General features: G+C 37.0%; 1 protein-coding gene across 9 annotated transcripts in view; it reads right to left on the bottom strand.

The window, feature by feature from the left end:
- The window catches only part of WWP1 (WW domain containing E3 ubiquitin protein ligase 1), a 126,522-nt gene that overhangs the window by 17,183 nt on the left and 85,344 nt on the right, over positions 1–23,995 (bottom strand). For all 9 annotated transcript variants that reach the window (XM_054499852.2, XM_054499856.2, XM_054499851.2 and 6 more), the window contains 10 exons: positions 22,761–22,935; positions 19,820–19,874; positions 19,106–19,190; positions 18,859–18,987; positions 15,045–15,120; positions 14,868–14,939; positions 11,930–12,018; positions 7,826–7,985; positions 2,357–2,490; positions 2,126–2,266 (listed from right to left, as the gene is read on the bottom strand). In XM_054499852.2, coding sequence (XP_054355827.2) covers positions 2,126–2,266; positions 2,357–2,490; positions 7,826–7,985; positions 11,930–12,018; positions 14,868–14,939; positions 15,045–15,120; positions 18,859–18,987; positions 19,106–19,190; positions 19,820–19,874; positions 22,761–22,935 — 1,116 coding nt within the window. The remainder of the gene's footprint in view (positions 1–2,125; positions 2,267–2,356; positions 2,491–7,825; positions 7,986–11,929; positions 12,019–14,867; positions 14,940–15,044; positions 15,121–18,858; positions 18,988–19,105; positions 19,191–19,819; positions 19,875–22,760; positions 22,936–23,995) is intronic.

Here is a 23,995-nt window from a genome sequence, read left to right as displayed (position 1 = left end):
ATTAGCTATCAATAGTATTACAGTGATAAAATGTTCGAAACAGTGCTTAACTTTACAGAAAGTGAATATACATCTTACACTGTGAAACTTTATTTAGACTACTTTTGATATTTGAAACCACTGATAGCATTTTTTTAACCACTCAGGTTGTGGTACTTATTGTTGTTGGACTTTGTGGAAGGCTCAGGCTTAACAAATATAGAAAGTCCAGTGCCTTATGCATGATCTTTTGATGAATATATTTTCCTCAAAATCTAGTGTTACTGTTTTTTTCCAACTAGCGTTAATAAATGCACACTGTAGAACAAAGCAAAACAAAAATACCTAATAGAGTACGAAAGTATAAAGAAAGAAAATCAGTTATTGGTAATTTCTCTCACTCAGAGATGACTGGTTTAGCAGAAAAATAAGAAGAGGCCAAGAATGCCAAGCTAAGAAGGGTACATTAAAGTTGGTAAGCAGAGACACTAAGGATGTAAATTTGAAAGGCCATAGCACTTTACAAGAAAGGAAAAAAGAATGGTTGTGACATTTTACAAAAGCCACATAGCAATATCTATTAAATGCTTTTTGACCCAGTAACTTCACTTTTTAAAAATCTAGCCCACGAAACAAGTAGCAGGATGTATGGATTCATGCTTAAGGAAGTTTTCTGCTGTCTTGTTTGCAGTGGCCCAAACTGGACACAACCTAAATGATCTCTACTGGCAGGAATAGCTGAAAAATATAGAAAAAAATACACCACAATGTACCTAGCTATTAAAAAATGAGTTAGATTTAACTGTACTGTCCTTAAGACAAAAAAAATAAGCTATGGAGTAATGTGTATAATCTAATCCCATTTTCAAAACAAATATAAAAAACAAAAAATCTGAAAGAGACAGAGATGACAGCTAGCATCTAAGAGGGGAAAATGGTAGTACTATTCATAGAAGACATCAGTAGGAGGCAATATCTAGGAAAAATGAAAAGTTTGATTTTAGACCCATTACATTTTAAGATGGGTCATCTGTAGTTCACATGCTGGCAAATTATGGCCCGTGGGCCTAATCATCTGGTTTTTTTGTCCAGCATTTGAGCTAAGAATAGTCTTTACATTTTAAAAAAATGATTGAAAAATATTAAAAGTATTTTGGGATATGAAAATTATACAAAATCAAATTTCAGTGTCTGCAAGTGTTTTACTGGAACACAGCCACACATCTGTTTATACACTGTCTATAGCTACCTTTGCACTATACCACAGAGGTGAGTAGTTGCAATAAGAAATGTGGCCTGTAAGCCTAAAAAGTTTACTGCCTGGTTCTTTCCCGAAAATGTTTGGATTTACCTGGCTGGCAAATGGAAATTATTTCCAAAGTTCAGATATAACTTTAACGGAAAATTGAAGCTATGTTAGCAGAATATTTAGAGAAGCAGGTTGAAATAAAATCTTGGAAAAATGCCTACATTTAGGAAATAGGAGATTTAAAGAACTGCCATTAAAAAAGAGCAAGTGACCAGGATGGTGACACATGCCTGTTATCCCAGCATTTTGGGAGGCTGAGGAAGGAGGATGACTTGAGGCCAAGAGTTTGAGACCAGCCTGGGCAATACAGTGAGACCCTATCTTTACCAAAAAAAAATTGTTTTAAATTAGCTGGGAATGGTGGTATAAGCCTGTAGTCCCAGCTACTCAGGAGACTAAGGCAGGAGAATTGCTTGAGCACTGGAGGTCAACCCTACAGTAAGCTATGATCACGCCACTACTACAGCCTGAGCGACAGAGTGAAACTCTCTCTAAAAACAAAAATTTAAAACAATAAGAGCATGTAAAGAAAATCAGTATGACATAGGATCATGGAATTCAAGAAAACACTGAGTTTCAAGAAACAGGCTGTGGTGAGCACTATTTAAAAGCCTGAGTTAAAAAAGGGAAAATGACATGGAAAGGGAAATGGTAGACTGGTTACAGCAAATGGCAGTGGGAAAATGAAGCAACATATATTGTCTTTTTTCAAGAACATTGGTACTGGTGAGAAGAACTTTCCAAAGGCATGAAAAGGGGATGAAATTAAGGGTACAGAGAGAGGATTTAGTTCTGAAGTGTTCTAGAAATTAAGCTTAATAAGGTATATCACCTTACCCAATATATTCATCTTTGTTCTCCTCAGTCACCAGAATATTGGAACCTCCCAACTTCAGGTCATGTGAAGTAACTTTTCCCAAAATCTCCATGTCAACAGAAAAGTACATTTCTAAGCCACATTCTTCAATGTTGTTATCTCTGGGTGAAATAAATATATATACACTAATTAACAAAATGAAACAAAATGGGTTTCAAAAAAATGACTTTTGCAAAACAAAATCTTCAAACCTTATCCAGATAAGGGAGTTATAAAATTCAGTATCAATAGATTCCAAATCCTTAATAGTAAGTTTTTTACTTAACATACGCTTGTAGAATGGTAAAGAGAAACCAGTATCGATAAACTTTCCATGAAATAGTGCCTGCAAAGAAAAATGAAAAATTTTATTTAAAATTTGCAAAATAACAATTTCTTAGAGAACAATGATAAAAGAAAAATCATGAGACTTCACAAGTAAACAAAGCATTCAGTAAGTGAATGGCATAAATCATGAAAACTAAAATATTATATAAAATGCTAGGTATGAAAAACAAAACAATCTATTTTATAACACATAGCTACAATAACATATATCAAAAATTGTATAGGATGATAAAAGACTTCTATTACCATACCCTGCCTCAATCTCCCTAAATGTTTTATAAATTGAATTAACCTAACTAGATAAGGAAATATAAAAGGGCCCTGTGCACCTGAAAAGGCAGCTCTCCCGTTCCTTTCTTACTCTCACCGTTGCCTGTGAGGCTTTTAGGACTAACCCCATCGTGCCTTCGCTCCTATTCACAATAGCCAACACAGGAAGCCCCAGACTCCCAGCAATTTTGGGGAACTAAAAAAATCCACTGAAGCTATTAATACTACCTTAGCTCCCTCATGAAGTTATGTCTTCTCTTACTCAGTTTAGATTCCATAGTCAATCGTTAAAATAACTACCTTCAAGGCGGGGTGCAGTGGCTCACACTTGTAATCCCAGCACTTTGGGAGGCTGAGGCGGGTGGATCATTTGGTCAGGAGATCAAGACCATCGTGGCTAACACAGTGAAACCCCGTCCTTACTAAAAATACAAAAAATTAGCTGGGCATGGTGGCACGCGCCTGTAGTCCCAGCTATTCAGGAGGATGAGGCAGGAGAACTGCTTGAACCTGGGAGGTGGAGGCTGCAGTGAGCCAAGATCGTGCCACTGCACTCCAGCCTGGGTGACAGAGTAAGACTCTGTCTCAAAAAATAAAATAAAATAACTCCCTTCAAACCCTACCTCCGCCAGTGTATTTCTAGCAAAATCCCAAGCCTAGCTAAATTCAACTCTCAGGTTACTCAATGCCTGTACCTAGGCAATGGAACATGCTAGAAATGCATAAACAACCAAGCTGACTGCTCCATGACCGATAGTCATATTTCGTCACTGGTCTGTTTCCTGGTAATCACATTTCCCTACTGCATTCACTCTCCCACTTTCCTAGATGACTATTTCATTCCTACTCTTCTTTCCTCAAATACTTACTTCTCCCCACTCCTTATTCTGAGTTGATGATCTTACTTCCTATTTCACAGAGGAAACAGAAGCAACCAGAAGAAAACTTTTGTGTGTTCTACTATATCTGCTCACTACTAGCATCTGAATCCATATAATCTTATTATAGATAATCTTTCTATCACTTGGTGTGTGTGCTAAATAAATCTCTTCCTCTCTCCAATTCAAGCCCATTGCTCTTATATTCCTTATATTCTGACTTTATCAAATTCTTTATCCTCTAACTTGGCAGTATAGTTTAGATGTTTGTTTCCTCCAAATCTCATGTTGAAATGTGATCCCCCAGCTGGATTCTTCATACAGAAGAATGAAACTAGAGTGCTACCTCTCATCATACACAAAAATTAACTCAAGATGGATTAAATACTTAAATATAAGACCTAAAACTATTAAAATCCTAGAAGAAAACCTAGGAAATGCCCTCTTTATATTAGCCTTGACAAAAAAATTTCTGGTTAAGTCCTCAAAAGAATTGCAACAAAAACAAAAATTGATAAATAGGACCTAATTAAACTAAAGAGCTTCTGCACAGCAAGAGAGAGGGAGTAAACTAACCTACAGAATGGGAGAAAATATTCACAAACTATGGATCCAACAAAGGTCTAATACCCAGAATTCATAAGGAACGTAAGCAAATCAACAAGAAAAAAAACCCATTAAAAAGTGGGCAAGCATAAACAGACACTTCTCAAAAGAAGATATATAAGCAGCCGCTGGGCGCGGTGGCTCACGCCTGTAATCCCAGCACTTGGGGAGGCCGAGGTGGGCGGATCACCTGAGGTTAGGAGTTCGAGACCAGCCCAGCCAACATGGTGAAAACCCATCTCTATTAAAAATACAAAAATTGGCTGAGTGTGGTGGTGCGTGCCTGTGGTCCCAGCTACTCAGGAGGTTGAGGCAAGAGAATTGCTTGAATCCAGGAGGCAGAGGTTGCAGTGAGCTGAGATCATGCCACTGCACTCCAGCCTTGGGTGACAGAACAAGACTCTTGTCTCAAAAAAAAAAAGGAAAGACAAGACATATAAGCAGCCAACAAAATATATGAAAAAATGCTCAATATCACTAATCAGAGAAATGCAAATCAAAACCACAATGAGACATGAGACACCATCTCATACCAGTCAGAATGGCTTTTGTTAAAACGTTAAAATAACAGATGTTGGCAAGGCTGCAGAAAAAAAAGAGACATATACTTTGTTCAGAATGTAAATTAGTTCAGCCACTTTGAAAAGCAGGTTGGAAATTTCTCAATGAACTAAGAGTTGAACTACCATGAGAATCAGCAATCCCATTACTGGGTATAGATATCTAGAGGAAAATAAATTGTGCTACCAAAGGACACATTCATTGTATGTTCCCCACAGCGCTACTCACAATAGGAAAGACCTAGAATAAATCCAGGTGCCCATCAATGGTGGACTGTAAGCGCCATGGAATACTATTCAGCCATAAAAAGAATGAAATCATATCCTTTGCAACAACACAGATGCAGATGGAGGCCATTTTCCCAAGCCAACTACCAAATACTGCACGTTCTTACGTACAGGTGGGAGCTCAGCATTGGGCACACATGGACATAAATAGATGGGAAAAATAGACACCTGGGGACTACTATGGGAGGGAGAGAGGGAGGAAGGCAAGGGTTGAAAAACTACCTATTGGGTACTATGTTCACTACCTGAGCATGATGGGTTCAATCATACCCCAAACCTCAGCATCACACAATATACTTTTTTAATAAACCTGCACATGTACCCCTGATTCTAAAATTAAACAAGAAAAACAAAGAATTTTGACCTGCAACTAATAGACTAATGCCCTGGTGAGTTCTCACGCTATTAGTTCCCTACAGAGCTGGTTTTAAAAAGAGTGTGGCACTTCCTCCCCACCCTTGCTTCCTCTCTCATCATGTGACTTTCATAGGAAGCAGTCTAAGGCCCTCACCAGAAGACGATGCTGGCACCATGCTTCTTGTACAGCCTGCACAGTCAAAGAAACCCCTTTTCTTTATAAACTATCCAGCCTCTGGTATTCCCTTATAGCAACACAAAACAGACTAAGATACTTAGTCATCACCATCAGCAATACAAATGTTTTATTCTCCTCCCATTCTTGACTCCATAAGCATTTCTAGTTAGTGACCAATTCTCTATGATTCCTTGTTTATATTTGCTGTATCCACTCTCCCTCCATTCTCTCTTGATTTTACTCCCATCAGTCTTTCCACCCTACCACTCATGAATAACTTTCACCTTTGCAGGTACAATGGTCAAACCCCAGGCTTCATCTTGCTCAGTCTATCAGTAACATATGACAGGGTTGATCATGTCCTCCTTCTTAAAACACACTTTCTTCTTCCCTTGTCCTCTGGGGATCACTCCTATTTGATTCTACTACCTCAGATCTTTTGTTGGTTACTTATCTCCCTGACTTATAATTGTCCTTGAACAACTTCTTCATCCATAATCACTCTATAAACAATCATATTGCCTTTTAATACTCTCTATGTGCCAAGAATTCCCAAATGCCTATCTCTAAACTAAATATCCTTTCATTGCCAGACTTATACCTCCAACTATCTCTTTTACATCTCCATGTGGATGTCTACTTCAAACTTAACAAGCCAAACCTAAATATTCTGGATTTCTCCCACCCCCAAAATTTGCAACCAGACAAGCTAGTCATAAATATTGTTGCCATACTTGACTCTCTCTCACACCCTGCATCTAATCTGTCAGAAAACTGTTAGTTCTAACTTCGCAATATACCCAGAATCCAAATCACTTCTCACTTCCTCCACTGCTAGAAGACACAAGTCCAAGCCACTATTATCTTTCACCTGGATTTTTACAAATGATTTTCCTGATTCTATCCATGTTTTCCTATGCCCCCAATTATAGTCTGTCTTCTACATACTCGTAAAGCAAGCTTAATAAAATTTAAGTCAGATCATGTTAGTTAGATCAGGTCACTCATTGCCCTACTCAACTCTTATGTGAATTTCCTAAAGGTCCCACACAGCATCTCTCAATCTCATCTCCTATTACATTCTCTCTCATATCCTCTGCTGCAACTATACTGGTCTCTTTCTCAATCAAGAATGCACTCCCACATTAGAGCCTTTGTCTTGCTGTTCCCTATGCCTAGAATAGTCTCCAAGATATCTGCATGATTCAGTCCCTAGCTTTCTTCAATTTCTGTTCATGTGTCATCCATCAGTAAGGCTTCCTCTAACCACACCATATAAAAAAAAGCAACACACTCTTTCCTTCAGAATATATCTATTGATTATTTGTTTCTATCTAATGGAATTTAGGTCCCTGAGAGCAGGGACTGTGTATTCTTTTTATCTCTGGAGCCTAAAACAGTGCTTGGCATTACAGCAGACTGTCAATAAATTTTTGCTGAATGAATTAACAGATAATAAAGTGCAAATAAATAGGTAAATAAATAAATACAAACACTTCCCAAAAGACAATAGTTCCATAAGGGCTTCTGCAAAGCTCTTAAAATTCCAAAAACAATCAAATACAATTATTAGATAGCTCAGATTTTCCTTTTATTGAAAAGTAGGCTGGGAGTGGTGGCTCACATTTGTAATCCGAGCACTTTGGGAGGCCAAGACAGGCGGATCACTTCAGCCCAGGAGTTTGAGACCAGCCTGGGCAACATGATGAAACCCCATCTCAACCAAAAATACAAAAAAATTAGTTGGCATGGTGGCGCGAGCCTGTAGTCTCAGCTACTTGGGAGGCTGAGGTGGGAGGATCGTTTGAGTCCGCAAGGTGGAGGTTGCAGTTAGCTGAGATCACGCCACTGCACTCCAGCCTGGGCAACAGAGTGTGATCCTGTCTCAAAAGAATTAAAATTTTTTCTATTAAAAATAAATGAACAAATAAAAGCAGTCATACTATAAATGGGTTTTAATTTTAAAAATGAAAGGACTTTTAAAGACTAAGTGGCTGTATAAACATAATCTTCATATTCATAATCTTGATTTTATACAGGTACTCAAAAATACATTTTTACATTCTCCAGGGCAACTTTCTTGGTAATAAAATTTGTGAATAGCAAATATAATACTTATCCTTTTTTTTTTAAAGCCTTCTGTAATACATTTGTAACAAATTTAAATAAATAAAAATAACAAAGTCAGGAACTCACCATGGCAATAAAACGACCAATGAAACAGAAGTATGAAAGATGGTCTGGATTAATGGTTGATGCTGGATTTATCTGCAGACAATAGTTGTTCTTGCCCGCATACTCAAATAAGCAATACATTGGGTTCAAAACTTCATGTGAAAGCAAGAAAAACCATTCTCTATAAGAAAGTCAAGGTTATTTTTTAGCATTAATATGTGAATTTAAAAACAGATCTTAAATATACTCATATATACATCATACCTCTGCTCAATACTCTTTAAGAACTCCACTGCCCAATTCTTTGGCCCTCCATCCAAGTTCTTCTATGATCTGGCTCTCCATTTAAGTTACCTGCTAGTTTTGATGTGGCCAAACTACAAATTCACTGATCCTCATATAGATATAACATGCTTATCTGTATGCCACACTTTTGCTTGGATATGTCTCCTCAACTTCAATTCAGCTTAAATCCCACTTCAACAATTTTTTGAGGCAATTTCCAGTGTATTTGTATTAATATCAGTCACTGAATACTCTGTTGTAACAATCTCACAATATTAATTCATTTTTATGCACATGACTTGCCCCATCCATCAGACTGTAAGTTTCTCAAAGGCAAAAGCCATGTATTTTTTTTGTATTCTTAATTCTTACAAGCACTCTAGGATGTATATACAATAGGTTTTAATGTACATTTGCAGGTGATACCGAGATACACAGCACTGCTGCTATTTAACAGTTTTAACTTTATTGTCATTGCATTAAAAATGAAACTAAAATTTAAAAGGTTAAATCTTTAAATGTGATAAGCAATCTCTAACCTTTTACCACCCATTTTAAAGTCCAATATGTGAAATCCAACTAGATAAAGGTATTACAAGATAAACCCAATCTCTAAAAGGTTCTTTTCAACAGCAGTTTCTTCTAAAGAAGGGTTCCAAACTCAGATGCTTACAGTGATCTGTAAGTACAAGGGGATTCCTTCTCTATTCTCTAGATGGGGCTCACATTCTCTGCTTAGCCACAATCCTCCATTCCTTATATAGCTGCTAAATTATTGGTTTTAAGGAAGAAGAATTTCTAGGCATATTATCATAGTCCTCAAACAACTGGGCAGTGGTGGACACTGTAGTGAAACAGAATATATGCTAATCTACAGGGGAAACAGCGACTCTGATTCAGCCCACTGATGCCACGTGAGAAGGCAGGATTGTGGGTTGAGTGTTTTAAAGAGATGTCAGAAATCTTCATTCTTAAGCATAATCTATTGATTTTCAAATGTCATCAAGTAATTTAAAAACTGTAAAATCACAATGAGGGCCACCTCTATGTAGGCTACATCTGGCCTGGCAGCCTGTTAATAAATGCTTTTCTAAAGCTTATAAAACACAATCGCTGATACTGCCTGAAGGGTAGAGAAGGGAGTCCTCAACAAAATCAACTAGAAATAGTAAACACCAATTATTAAAACTAAGTCCAGTTGTAACATAGTAGTAGTTGAACCAAGTGACTTCCCTCTATGATGAGGCTGAAGTAAGACATGCCCCAGGTAAGAGGATGGAGCAGGTCTAGTGAGAGTGTGTTTAGACACATATATAAAAACTAGGAATAAACCCTCCAGATGCTTCAGATAATTTTTAGCAAACAACAGCCCAGAGAAAACTGAATCAATTCAAAAGAAGAATGGCTAAAACATGGCATCTAACCTTTCCCCTGATGCTAGCAGAAAAGGAAGAAAAATTCCTAACTAGCAAAAGGCAAAAGAATTAACTTTCAACATATTCTTCTCAATACTCTCAAATAAACTGAAGAGACACAAGAGGTTGAAAAAATTATGCGACAACAGATGAACTAGCAGAGCCTAAAGAAGAAAATGAAGAAAACAGTAAAACCACTAATGAAGAAAAATCACATTAGAAGCAGCAAAACGTAGGGCAGTACTGCAAACAGTGACATGAGGATAGGCTTGAGAAAAATCAAAATAAAATGGAAAAGCACAAAGATAAAAATGATCAGAGAAAAGATGACAGACATGTAAGACTGACAAAGGAGATTCCACATACCCATGACTGATGTTCCTGAAGAAAAATGGAACAAATGGAACAGAAAAAATATTCAAAGACATAATAGAAGAAAACTTCCCTGACATTAAGGAAGATCTTAATATATTCCTAAAAAAAGATACAAAACAATCAACAGTGAAATTATTGAACTTCAGGAAAAAGGGCTGTGTGGGCACCCAAAGGAAAAATAAGGTTCCTACAAGGGGCTGGCCTCACACTTCACAGTACTAACATTCAATGCTAGAAAACAGTAAAGCAATGTGAGTATTGGAAAAACAAGTGTGCGAGAAATTTATATCTAGTGAAATTGTTGTTTATATGTAAAAGCAACAGAGAACATTATGCAAAGACTGTAGGAATATATCAATCCTGTAAACTCTTTAATAAACCATTTGATGAATCTAGCCCACCAATACATGAATTAAATAAAAAATTTAGGAATAAAAAAATCATGTTATGGAGGAACTAGCTATATTCATTAAAACCATCAAAATATAAAACTTAGACCCAAATTGTTGAGGCAAATAAGGGCTCAGATAAGAATGTAAATGTTAATAAAGACACACTGTAAAAATACCATATTTCCTCATTTCTAAGATGTACCTTTCTTATGTCTGAACATTTCTGAAATTGAGATAAACTCACAATAGATGCAATATGAACATTTATTATGATAGGCAGTGTTTCGTTTCTGGAAAAGTTTAATGATGTTGTAAATGAGGAAATATGCTAATATAAACAAAACTCTGATAATTCCACATATATTATCACGTTATCTATTCCCACCAGTTGTACTTGGTTCTGTATCTCTTTTTGCCAGTTGTGTTAAAACTGTGATTTTGTAATTCTGTACACGTCTGAAATGAGTTCAAAAAAGCAGTTGTTTCTATGAAAATCAAGTTTGAATTCTTTAGAAAGATTTAATCAAAATGTTTTGCTAAACAATAAATTGTTGCCAAATTAGGCTGGGGCAGAACAAATAAGGGACAAATTAAAAAATAAAAGGATTTTCCACCCATATTGCTTCACAAATGTCTACTGTTAACAATATATTTAGTGAATGTAGAAAACTTTATTCCCAAAAGAGACTCAGATTGGACTAAAAACATAAACATAAAACCAACACATGATGTTACAATAGCAAAAAATAAGAATGTATGCATGCTAATCCATTAATTATGATATTTCCATACAACAAAATATTGTACAGCCATTTTAAAAAAGAAAATATTCAGACTGAGTGCTGTGCCTCACACCTGTAATCTCAGTACTTTGGGAGACCAAGGTTGGGGGAATCTCTTGAGCCCAGGAGTTCAAGATCAGCCTGGGCAAAACTGTGAGACCCTCATTTCTACAAAAAGCTTTAAAAACTTTTTTTTCTTTTCCTGAGACAGCGTCTCGCTCCATCACCCAGGCTGGAGGGCAGTGGCACGATCTCGGCTCACTGCAAGCTCCACCTCCCAGGTTCATGCCATTCTCCTGCCTTAGCCTCCCGAGTAGCTGGAACTACAGGTGCCCACCACCACGCCTGGCTAATTTTTTGTATTTTTAGTAGAGACGGGGTGTCACCGTGTTAGCCAGGATGGTCTCGATCTCCTGACCTCGTGATCTGCCCGCCTTGGCCTCCCAAAGCGCTGGGATTACAGGCGTGAGCCACCACGTCCAGCCTTTAAAAACTTTTTAAAAAACAAGAAGAAAAAAGAAATAAACAAATTCACTCACTCACTGTATATATGCTAACATAGAAGTCCACACTATATAAAAAAATAAAATCAGATCCTACATTTTGTACACTGTATGATTAATTCTGTTAAAAAAAGCAGCAAATATATACTATATTACACATATATACGAATTTACATATATGTAAAGAAGATGTATAGAAAGATAACCAAGAGAAGTAATAATAATAATGGTTACCGTGTGTATTTTTGAGAAAAATTCCGGATTGTTAATTCAAAAATTTAATACAATATATTCACATATGTTTTCAAGAATACTTTCCCTGCATACAATGAGATATACTTATTTCAAGGCAGATATGTGTTTTTTATTTTACCTCGCTAGGCCACCATAATCAAGTCCTTCTTCTCCTCTAAATATTACATATAAGCGCCTCCTCAAGTCATAGGGTTTTAATGCCATAATCTAATTAAAAACAAAAACATGAATATTAAATACTCACATGCAATACAAGTTCTTTTCAAAACAATTTAAATTTAATCTCTATTTTCAAAATAACACATTTCCTTATCTTATACAACGCTTTTAACTCAAGAGATGAACTGGTTTCTTTCACAAACTAGATGAAGACATACATATCAATCTGTTAAGTTTTTCCTGACTCACTTTCACATATAGTTGACCTCTAAACAACATGAGTTTAAGTCAACATGGTGAATGCACAGGTCCACTTATACTTGAATTTTCTTCAGCCTCTGCCACCCCTGAGACAACAAGGCCAAGCCCTCTTCCTCCTCCTCAGCCTATTCAATGTGAAGACAATGAGAATGAAGACCTTTACGATGATCCACTTCTACTTAATGAATAGTATATGTATTTTATCTTCCTTATGATTTTCCAAAAAAATTTTCTTTTCTCTAGCTTACTTTATTATAAGGATACAGTATACAGGCCAGGTACAGTGGCTCACGCCTGTAATCTCAGCACTTTGGAAGGCCAAGGCAGGCGGATCACGAGGTCAGGAGATCAAGACCATCGTGGCTAACATGGTGAAACCCCGTCTCTACTAAAAAATACAAAAAATTAGCCGGGTGTGGTGGTGGGTGCCTGTAGTCCCAGCCACTCGGGAGGCTAAGGCAGGAGAATGGTGTGAACCTGGGAGGTGGAGCTTGCAGTGAGCCGAGATCGTGCCACTGCACTCCAGCCTGGGCGACAGAGTGAGACTCTGTCTCAAAAAAAAGAATACAATACATATATTATACAAAATATGTGTTAATTGACTCTACATTATTGGTAAGGCTTCCGGTCAATGGTAGGTATTAGTAGTTCAGTTTTGGGGTAGTCAAAAGTTATACATGGCTTTTCAACTGTGCAAGGGGTCAGCACCCCTAGCCCCCGTGTTGTTTAAGGGTCAACTATACTCTTTCCTCCTTCTAGTATTAAATGATAGTTCTACTTTGGGTTAATGACAAGAGAGGAAGAGTTTGACACAAAAGGCTTTTAAGGTTAAAAATATTATCTCCCCTGCTGGTTTCCCCAAACTGTACCAAAATCTTCCAACAGGTAAATTTTTCTGACTAGCAGTACTTAAGAGGCAAAAGACTTTGTTCTGCATCCTGTTTATACCACACATTCCATTTCTCAGTAGGAAAGGAACTCAGCTATAATGAGCAATTATTTATACAATGATGAATTTATTCACAGGCTAGTATAACTTAAAAACAATACCTATACCAAATTTTCATAATCTTTAATAGCTTACATCAAGGTTACTAGTAAGTAGGCTTTACTTTGGATAGAAATAAATTACATTCCACACATATGTCAGGACTAGAGCCAAGACTGGCAGGTCTGGGTTGGAACACAGCTCATCAGCATGCCTCCTTTGGGGCAGTCGTGGACTCAGTGCTATACATCAAATAGACCATGATTCTTCCCAAGACAGTGTAAAAAGCAAACTACAGTCTACCATGAATTCAGATGTACATTTACTAAAATCAATCCAGAGTTTAGAACAAGTTGACCTATTTACACTTAGTTTGCTAAGAATTTATTAACTCAAAACAAAAAATCAACTTGATAATAGTTTAAGTATCATGCCCAAAGTCCAATCGTAAAATTAAGCTATGGTTTGAAATTCTCTTGGGGCTCAGAGTATCATTACTCCATTTTGGCTTGTACAGAGTATAAATAAAAGTCCCTGTATGCCTGAGTACATAGCATAATTTGGTTCATCATTGTAATACTACTGGGGGAATCAGACGTCTCATTATGAAAAATTCTCCACTTCACTGGGAAAAAACTGACAATACAGTATTTGGATTATTTATTCTTAAATATTCTGCAGATGACTCAGGAAAGGAAGAAATACTGCATTCATTTATTTGCTCATCAAATATTTATTGAATACCCTCTATGTGCAAAAGCACTATTCTAGGTACTAGGCAGAATAGCAGTAAACCAATAGTCCCTGCTCTCATGGAGCTCACATTCTAGTAAGGAAGACAAAATACACTATGTTGGGTGGTTATGAAAAAGAATAAAGCACCATAAATGGCTGGAATGTGACTGTGAGGGAGAAGAGCAGGACTGCCATCTTAAAATAGTAAGCTCAGAGAAGGTCTCTCTGAGATCACATTTAAACAGAAACATAAAGGTGAGAATAAACAGTTATTAAAGGAATTCTCAAATGGAATACAGTATCTACCAATTTAATTTTAATTTGATAGCATTATCAAAACTTTGAGGTAATAAATTCTTAGCTAAGTATTGTGTCAAAACAGAATCAACTTGTTCCAAAAGCTGTTTAAGCTTTATTTTAGTAAATACACATCTAAATCCATGATATGTCTCTCAGTCTCAGTACCTTTACCTATAACATGGAGATACAATAAGAGCTACCTCAAAGGGATGCTGTGAGGACGAATGAAATAAAATGAGAAATGTAAGATGCCGGTGTTTTGCAAATGATAATCACTCAGTATATGGGAGGGTTCAGTCTAACTATGATTAAAATGGGCACTCAGGCCAGATGCAGTGGCTCAAGCCTGTAATCCTAGCATTTTACGAGGCCCAGGTGGGTGGATTGTTTGAGCCCAGAGTTCGAGACCAACCTGGGCAACATGGCGAAATTCCATCTCTATTTAAAAAAACAAAACAAAACAAAACAAAAGCACTCAACAAGTGGCGGTGGCAGTCATTATTATTATAGTTGTGTTCTGGGTGGTTTAAAACTCTCTAAAACCCTAACTTTCTTTAGATGCACAGAATACAATGAGACAAATAGTGTTTTATTCTGCTAAAATCTTCCTTACCTGTTGGAAGGAATCTTCAAACAATGTCTGCCGGGACACATTGATCTTTACATGACTGGGTAGTGCATTAGACTAAAAACAAAAATAATATCATAATATCATCTGAGTTATAGTATATGTATTGTATAAAGAGAAGACTAAATTATTGAGTATAAGATTTATTTACCACTGTAGTACCTGGCACAAATAACGGAAGTGAGCAAGTTTCCACCTAAAACTGCGTTCATAAGCAATTTGTGGACCACCTTTAGTTCTAAAGAAAAACAAAAATAAACCAAATTAACTCATAATAAAGTTGAATATTTAGTATTCAGTACAAAATCAGAGTGTACTAAAGTCCTACAAAATACCACAGTAAGTTTTTTGCTGGGAGAGAAGGGTATACATACATGGTGGGCCAAAAGAAGCTCAAGTAATGGGGACTATTACAGCAACAGGACACACACATACACAAAGAAGGACATTGTATTTATGGCTGGATCTTTTGTTAGTGAGTTAAATGAAATATCAAAGTCTACTACAGACTATTTCAAAGAAAATCTTTGATAATCCTTAAATCTAAGGAAGACAGAGGCTCCAGACAGAAGAGACGTGGAAGGAAATTCTACCACATCCTAAGCCTAACCTAAAACCCAAACAAATATTACTGGAGATAATAAGCAAAGCAAAATCAAATTCCTAGAAACAACATTGTCATCCAGATCACATGGTTCAGGTGGTCAATGAGAGAAAAGGCAGAGTTGGCGGCATGGCACCTAGGAATACAGGTTTTACAATATGGTTTGACTCACAGTGACAGAGCCTGGATCTCTTGCCTATTGACTGAGGGCCTGACAGGCATAAAGAACTTTCATAATCTTAAGGAACACTTTGGAACAGATGAAAAATGTTCTCTTGTGTTGTCAGGTTCAAGTGAATTCACTTATTCAAAAAGCATTTACTGAATGCATAGCTGGTACCTGGCTTTCTTCTAGACAGTGACTGCATTACTTATTAATAGGTAAAAATGCCTGTTTTGTGGAGTTTATGTACTAGTGAAGGAGATAAGACAAAAAAATAATAAGTAAGTAATGTACAAATGTCTTATCACTCCTGACCTAGAACGATAAAACAATAAAAAAGGCATTGTTAAAAGGACAAAGGATAAGGAGTGATATGAGAAGCATTTTGTAATTTTCAAAAGGGTAAAAAGAATAGAGCTCATAGACAAAGTGACATTTGAGCAAAAACATGAAGGAGAGGGCAAAAGCCATACGGAGTTTCGGGAAAAGAGCATACCAGGCAGACGGAATAAGGGCTAAGACCCAAGGTGAAAGCTGAAGGTGTTGAAGGCACAGCTAGTGGCCAATGAAGCTAATCCACAGTGAATGGGGAGGAGCGAAAACCAAGAAGAGGTTGAAGAGATAAGAGGGGTCACATCCTATAAGACCATTTAGGCTGTTGTAAAGTGTGCTTTTTTACTCTTATTGAGATGGAAACCATGGAAGGGTTTTGTGCAAATAAATGACTTTTAATTTAACTTTTGTTTTGGAAATTCAGTCTCTGTGCTGTACGGAGAATAACAACATTGTACAAGGTGTGGGAAGAAAGCAGAGAGAGGACTCTGCTACCAAGCCAGGCAACAGATAATGGTAGCTTGGACCAAAATGGTGGCAATGGGGGTGGTGAGACATAGCTGGATTCTAGATATGTTTTGAAGTTGAGGTAACTAGAATTCTTGATGGACTTTTTGTAAGGTAGGAGAGATAGAGGAGTTGTGGATGATTCCACATTTTTTTTTTCCTAAGATGGAGTTTCGCTCTTGTTGCCTAGGCTGGAGTGCAATGGTGCAATCTTGGCTCACTGCAACCTCTGCCTCCCGGGTTCAAGCAATTCTCGTGCCTCAGCCTCCTGAGTAGCTGGGATTACAGGCACATGCCATCACGCCCAGCTAATTTTACCATGTTGGCCAGGCTGGTCTCGAACTCCTGACCTCAGGTGATCCACCCGCCTTGGCCTCCCAAACTGCTGGGATTATAGGCGTGAGCCACCACGCCAAGGTGATTCCAAATTTTTGACCCAAGCACATGCTAGAGTGGAGTTATCATCAGCTGTGACAGGGAATATCACAGGTAGGGCTGGGTTTTTGTTGTTGTTGTTACAATTTTTTTTTTTTTTTTTTAGAGACGGGGTCTTGCTATGTTGCCCAGGCCAGTCTCAAACTCCTGGGCTCAAGTGATCTACCCGCCTCAACCTCCCAAAGTGCTGGGATTACAGGCGTGTGCCACCATGCCTGGCCAGAGAGCAGGTTTTACAGGACCTATCAAGAAGCAGTTACAAGTGGAGATGTCAATAAGCAGCTGAATATAGAAAGCAAAATTTCAAGTGAGAAGTCTGAGCTAAATTTATGAGTCATTAACAGGCACATGTTTTAAAAGCATAATACTGAATAAGATGCATCAAGAGAATGACTGTAGTTAACAAAAAAAAAAAAAAGAAGCTTAGGAAAAAAAGGAGGACTCGGCAAAATAAAGAAAGAAGAACAGAAAAGCAGAAGGAAATCAAGAAAGTATGGCTCACAGCACTACTTTTGCCAGGAGAGAGAAATGTATTGTGTCAAATGTTCCTGATAAGTCAAATCAGGTAGGACTGCAAACCAATGCCCGGATTAACAATGTGAAGATCATTGGTGCCCTTGCAAATTCAGTGTCATGGGAACTTCCTTGGAGTTGGTTTAAAGGAGAAACTATGAACAGCAATACAGAGATAACTGTGCAAGTAGCTTTCCTGTAAAGGCGAGCAATAAAAATGAATTGTGGGCTGGGTGTGATGGCTCATGCCTGTAATCCCAGCACTTTGGGAGGCCAAAGCGGGTGGATCGCCTGAGGTCAGGAGTTCGAGACCAGCCTGGCCAACACGGCGAAACCCCATCTCTACTGAAAATGCAACAATTAGCTGGGCGTGGTGGCGGGTGCCTGTAATCCCAGCTACTCGGGGGGCTGAGGCAGAAGAATCGCTTGAACCCAGGAGGCGGAGGTTGCAGTCAGCTGAGATCGCATCATTGCACTCCAGCCTGGGCGACAGGAGAAAAAGTCCATCTCAAAAAAAAAACAAACAAAAAAATGAACTGTGATCAAACACATTGGTAAAGGGAAGAGCTGTAATTTCAGTTTTTTTTTTTTTTGCTTTTTTTTAATATCTAGGAGAAATAACAGCTGATAAGAATAATTTAGTAGAGAAATAAAACCTGATAATGCAAGACAAAGGTGATAACTGTTGGAGCAATTAAGTAGAAAAGTGGGGGTAGGAATCGAATGTACCAGCAGAGGGATGAGACTTTGATAATAACAATGACAGTTCATCTATAGGAACAGGAGGGAGGAGAGATGGTAGGAGACAGACAGACATGGTGGTACAACTTTGCAAAAGACCTTTTAGGATTGCTTCTATTTTCTTAGTTATGCAAAGACATTACACCTTAGAGTAAGAATGAAGGAGAGATCTGTCAACTGCTTAATTAAGGTATCTTTAAATCTGGAAAATCATTTCACTGACCATCTCATTGCAGCAGTGTGATGTGGCAGTTAAGAGCACAGAGTCTAGACAGAGACTGACTGTCATCGTTAGAAACCAGCTCCACTGCTTGCCTTATAACGTTGCACAGTTAGTTATGCTCCCTATACTTCTCCTCACTTGGTAAAGGGAAAAATAATAGTATCTACCTCAAGGGGTTATTGGAAGATAAAATGAGTTAATACCTATGAAGTACTTAGAACAATCCTTGGCACACAGTAATCACTACATAAATAGTTGCCATTGTTATTATTAAGGAATTACATGCTGCAAATCTATTGTCAAATGAGAGCAAAGACAGCTATACTAAGGTTTCACTTGTGTAGGTTTTCTTGAACCAAAAAGTAAAATGTTTTGCTAAACTTGAGGATAAATTACAGACTAAATCTCATGTGCTCACTAAGCAGTATTTAAAGGAGAACTTCAGGTTTTTACTCACACAGATGACTTCCCATTGCGAGGATCTTTGAATGTTGTTGTTCTTGTGTTATGATCAACAAAGTACCTTACACCTTCACGAGTATATCTAATTTCCCAGCCTTCTGGCAGGGGTTCTTCATTCTGTAAGCTAAAAGATAAAATCACAAGATGAACCTTTTCTAGGTACTAAAAATATCTTATTCAAGGTTGGTTGGTTCTACCTACTGATATATGCAAGACGACTTAAGGCTGCTGTATATACATACCCTTGAGTTCTTGGATCTTCCCACTGGGTTGTTTTTGTGTTATGATTCACAAAGTAAACCCTGTCTGTTGAATCCACTCTTTTTTCTGAAATATAAAGTGAGTATAATATTTAATAACTATTTAGGATCTATATATAAAATAAGGAACATATATAATTATATATATTATACATTTTATATATATAAAAACATATCAGGGATATATGTATCCCTTATTATATATTATAGAATATATTATATAGAATAAAATATATAAATATATATTATATTATAGATAATTATATAGAATAAAATATATATTATATTATATTTTATAATATATATATTATATTATAGATAATTATATAGATATAATATATATTATAGATAATTATATAGAATATAATATATATTCTATAATATATAATTTTATAATATATAATCTATTCTATAGATTCTGTATATTATATATAATATACATATATATCCCTTATAATGTATACATATATATAAAATATACATATATATCCCTTATAATATATATTTAACATGGATTATATATTCTATATAGAATATAGAATATATAGAATATATAATCCATATTAAATATATATTATATGGGATATATATATGTTAAGGGACATATGTAAGGGAGATATATATATAAAATAAGGGATATATATATATGGAGATTATATATATCTCCCTTATAGATCATTAGCAAAAACAGCTTACCCCAGCCTGGTGGCAAAGGTCCATAAGGGTCATTTTCTGCAGCTAACATCGAAGCCTGATTGGAGAAAAGATTAGGGAGAAAAATAAAATAACAGTGTTTTACTATGAAAGTAGAAATAAGCCAAGCACATGGCAGAATCCCATTTTATAATAATTTTCTAAAAATATGATAAGGGGCTGGGCGCAGTGGCTCACGCCTGTAATCTCAGCACGTTGGGAGGGCAAGGTGGGAGGATTACTTAAGCCCAGGAGTTCAAGACCAACCCGGAAGATCCTGTCTCTATTTAAAAAAAATTTTTTTTTTAATTAGCCAGACGTGTTGGTACATGCCTAAAGTCCCAGCTACTTGGAAGGCTGAAGTGGGAGGATCACTTGAGCCCAGGAGGTGGAGGCTACAGTGAACTGTGATCACACTACTACTGTCCAGCCTGCACAACAGAGCGAGAAGCTGTCTCAAAAATATATCTATATTATTATATAGACAGATAGACAGATAGGTCTACATTATAAGGAAATATAGCAATTTCAAGACACAAAGTTCCTTGTTTTTTGAGACAGGATCTTCCTGCTCTATTACCCAGACTGGGGTGCAGTGGTGTGATCTCAGCTCACAGCAGCCTCTGCTTCCCGGGCTCAAGCAATCCTCTCACCTCAGCGACAACTGAGTAGCTGGGACTACAGACATGCGCCACCACACCTGGCTAATATTTGTATTTTTTGTAGAGACAAGGTTTTGCCATGTTTCTGAGGCTGGTCTCGAACTCCTAGGCTCAAGCGATCCACCCACCTCGGCCTCCCACGGTGCTGGGACTACAGGTGTAAAAGCCACTGCTCTCAGCCAAGACAGAAAGTTCATAAAATGTCATGAAGAGACTATCAACTAATCAATTATTAGTTTTTCTAAAATGATTTAAAAATAATACACTGGCATCAATACTTTACTCTCCCAGTCCTTCCATACTAATCTATAGAGGGAAGATGAAATGGGAGAAGAACATATAGAAAATTATGTTTAAATAAGGCAATATTATTTGTTTAAAAACAGAAGTTATCACAATTTTCTTTAAAACAAATGCCCACTAATAAAACTAACACTCAACTCCAGTATCATTTATAGAAATAAACTTTTAATTAGTATCTTTTATATTTTCATACACACATAAAAACACATTTTTATGTATGCCTCCATTCTTATAACCTAGAAATATATTCTGAAGAAAATATAAGCATTCTATCAAGAATTCTATAATAATGACAAATATAAAAATCATTACCTGAAAAATAATTTCTTAAAGTATATGCATCTTGATGAATATAATCTTGTAACAGACCCTGTTAATTATACTCAATATTTATCTTCCACCTGTTCTTGAAAACCAAATCCCTATTTTGTTGGAGGTAGAAACGTGGCCATAAAGATCATTCCATTCCCCCTCCCCTGCAGCTGAGTTGTTAGAGTGACCAATTCTGGCCAATGAGGTGTAGGCAGAAGGCCATGGTGAGGGCATCCTTCGCTAAGTAAAAAAGGCAAGGGCTTGCAACAACAGAGCCATCAGCCCTTTCAATTCCTCTTTCTCTTTCTTCTTGCCTAGACTATGGATGTGAGGCCCACAGTGCAGCGCTCCATATAAACGAAGTAACAGGCCTGAAGTGCGATATGGATGGCAGAGCAAAAGGGCAGAAAGAACCCGGGTCCTTCATGACACTACTGAGTCAACGCAGCACTTAGACTTTTACCCCAGACTTGATGTTGTACTGAGATAATTAAACCTCAATGTGTTTAAGGAGATTCTATTACTTGCAAGATAACATTGTTCTGATACACATGTTACCTCATTCTGCCCTGTTCACCAAAGGTTTTCATGTGTACAGGTAAGTCCAACCAAAAACAAAGCTATATATATTACTTTTTATGTATGTATATAGCTATATATATTACTATATATACCACACGGTATAATCACTATATATAGCTAAACTATGGAACCTTACCACAGATTTCTGTACAAGTCATGGAAGAATCAGCAATTGAAGGCAGCAGGAAACGCTATGGAAACTAGGCTGCCCACTCCCTCCCTGCTAGCTACATATAACCAGGAGAGTAGGTCAACCTGCAAATGAGAACTTACTATTTAACCTCTGAAAAAAATGTGGTTGAAAGAGCCAGACTGCGGCAGGATTTTGGAGAAAGTTACTTACATTTTCTTTCTATGTCTTTCCTACTTCCTTTCAATCTGCTAGCTGCTATATTTTAGGTTTCTTCAAGCTGCCTCAAAACACTATCTGTAGTTGTCCAGTACTTAAAATTTATCTTTTCTACCTCCTATGATCACACCACTTATCAGAGGAGTTTTGTTTTGTTTTTTCCACTCCTCTCACGGATGTTTGCTTATGGCAATAAGTAAATCACCAATTGGTCAAATTTTCAGACAGCATTAGGTTTTTTGGATAAAACTTTCGAGTTCTACAAACATCTTTGATGGGGCAAAACAGATGAGCGTTGCTTCTTAGAATCTGGGAAGAGAATCAGAATAGGTAGAATACTGCAAGACTGGCTCTAAGTAAAATCATAAGGTAACTGGTTTTGTTGAAAGCAAACAAAATTATTATAAAAGTGGAGGATTGAAAATTAGTAAAAATATTATTTTATTAAGAAATGCATTTATGAAACTACCCCTTAGTAAGGATATAAAACTTAATGTATAAGTTATATTAGTAAACTAGAATATTTTAAAATATTATAAAGTGCTTATATATATCAGAAACACTATTTATTAAAGATTAACTAAAAAATATCTTGTAACACAGTCTATACCATTTCTAAAAATCACCAAAATAGATATGTGATTATGGTCAAGGGATAGCAAAAAAAAAAAAACAAAAAACCAAAGAAACACCTGAGGGAGAAAGTTATGTTAACATCTTATAATTTGCTAATTACCGAATAGAGGTATCGTTGGTTAAACTGTTGCATAGCTCCCTGCAATTGGTTCCGCTGAGATTGCCACTGTTCAAAATTTCGGACAGATTCCATGGTAGGCCGCTGCCACGTTGTTGTTCTGGTGTTATGATCCACATAATAAACTCTTCCACGATCATCAACTCTTCTTTCCCAACTACCACAAATAAACAATAATAAACAATAATCTCTCAATATAAGAAAATGAAAAGCAGTTATTACTTCACTCAATTTAAATATCAAGTTCAAGACATGTTAAAATAACTAAAACATATAAAACTATGAACTATTTATTTTAGCTAAATTACCTTCCCATTCTACCACTAATATCTTTTTTTTTCCTTTAATCACTGTAATGTTTAGTCCCGCCTAGAAGAGTTTGCTTATTTTCTTTTTTTTTTTAATTTTACTTTAAGTTCTGGGATACATGTGTAGAACATGCAGGTTTGTTACACAGGTATACATGTGCCATGGTCATTTGCTGCAGTTATCAACACATCATCTAGGTTTTAAGCCCCGCAAGGGGAGGGAAAGCATTAGCCCTAATATAATTTCTAAAGACTGTCTAAAAAGAGGCCACTGAATGAACAGTTTCAGTATCAATCTGGCTACCCTTTCTCCTTCTTTTTTTTTTTTTTTGCGATGGCATTTTGCTCTTGTCACCCAGGCTGAAGTGCGATGGCGTGATCTCGTCTCACTGCAACCTCTGCCTCCCAGGTTCAAGTGATTTTCCTGCCTCAGCCTCCCAGGTAGCTGGGATTACAGGTGCAGACCACCATGCCCAGCTAATTTTTTGTATTTTTAGTAGAGATGGGGGTTTCACCATGTTGGCCAGGATGGTCTCGAATTCCTGAACTCAGGTGATCCTCCCACCTCTTGGCCTCCCAAAGTGTGGGGATTACAGGCATGAGCCACCATGCCCGGCCTCTCCTTCTTTCTTTGATAAGCATTTACTGACAGTGCTTGCTGTATACCAAGCACTCTGCTCTATAGCCAATGCCCATGTTCAGAATGAGTTAACTGAACTCTTTTTATTACTTTTTAACTCACCTTCCTGCCATTATGTTGCTGCCAATTTTCTTCCTGAAACACAGGTGGACTCCATGTCATTCCACCCATGATGGCTCACTGGCATGGCATAAAAATGAATTGTCCACACTTTCAGCCTCATTTCCCTGAGATCCTACAAGGGTCTCATGTGACAGTGTAACCAACTA

The sequence above is a fragment of the Pongo pygmaeus genome, chromosome 7, assembly GCF_028885625.2.
Source record: "Pongo pygmaeus isolate AG05252 chromosome 7, NHGRI_mPonPyg2-v2.0_pri, whole genome shotgun sequence".
Classification (NCBI taxonomy): domain Eukaryota; kingdom Metazoa; phylum Chordata; class Mammalia; order Primates; family Hominidae; genus Pongo; species Pongo pygmaeus.
The sequence above is the reverse complement of the archived record's forward strand: the minus strand, read 5'-3'. Positions and strand labels throughout refer to the sequence as shown.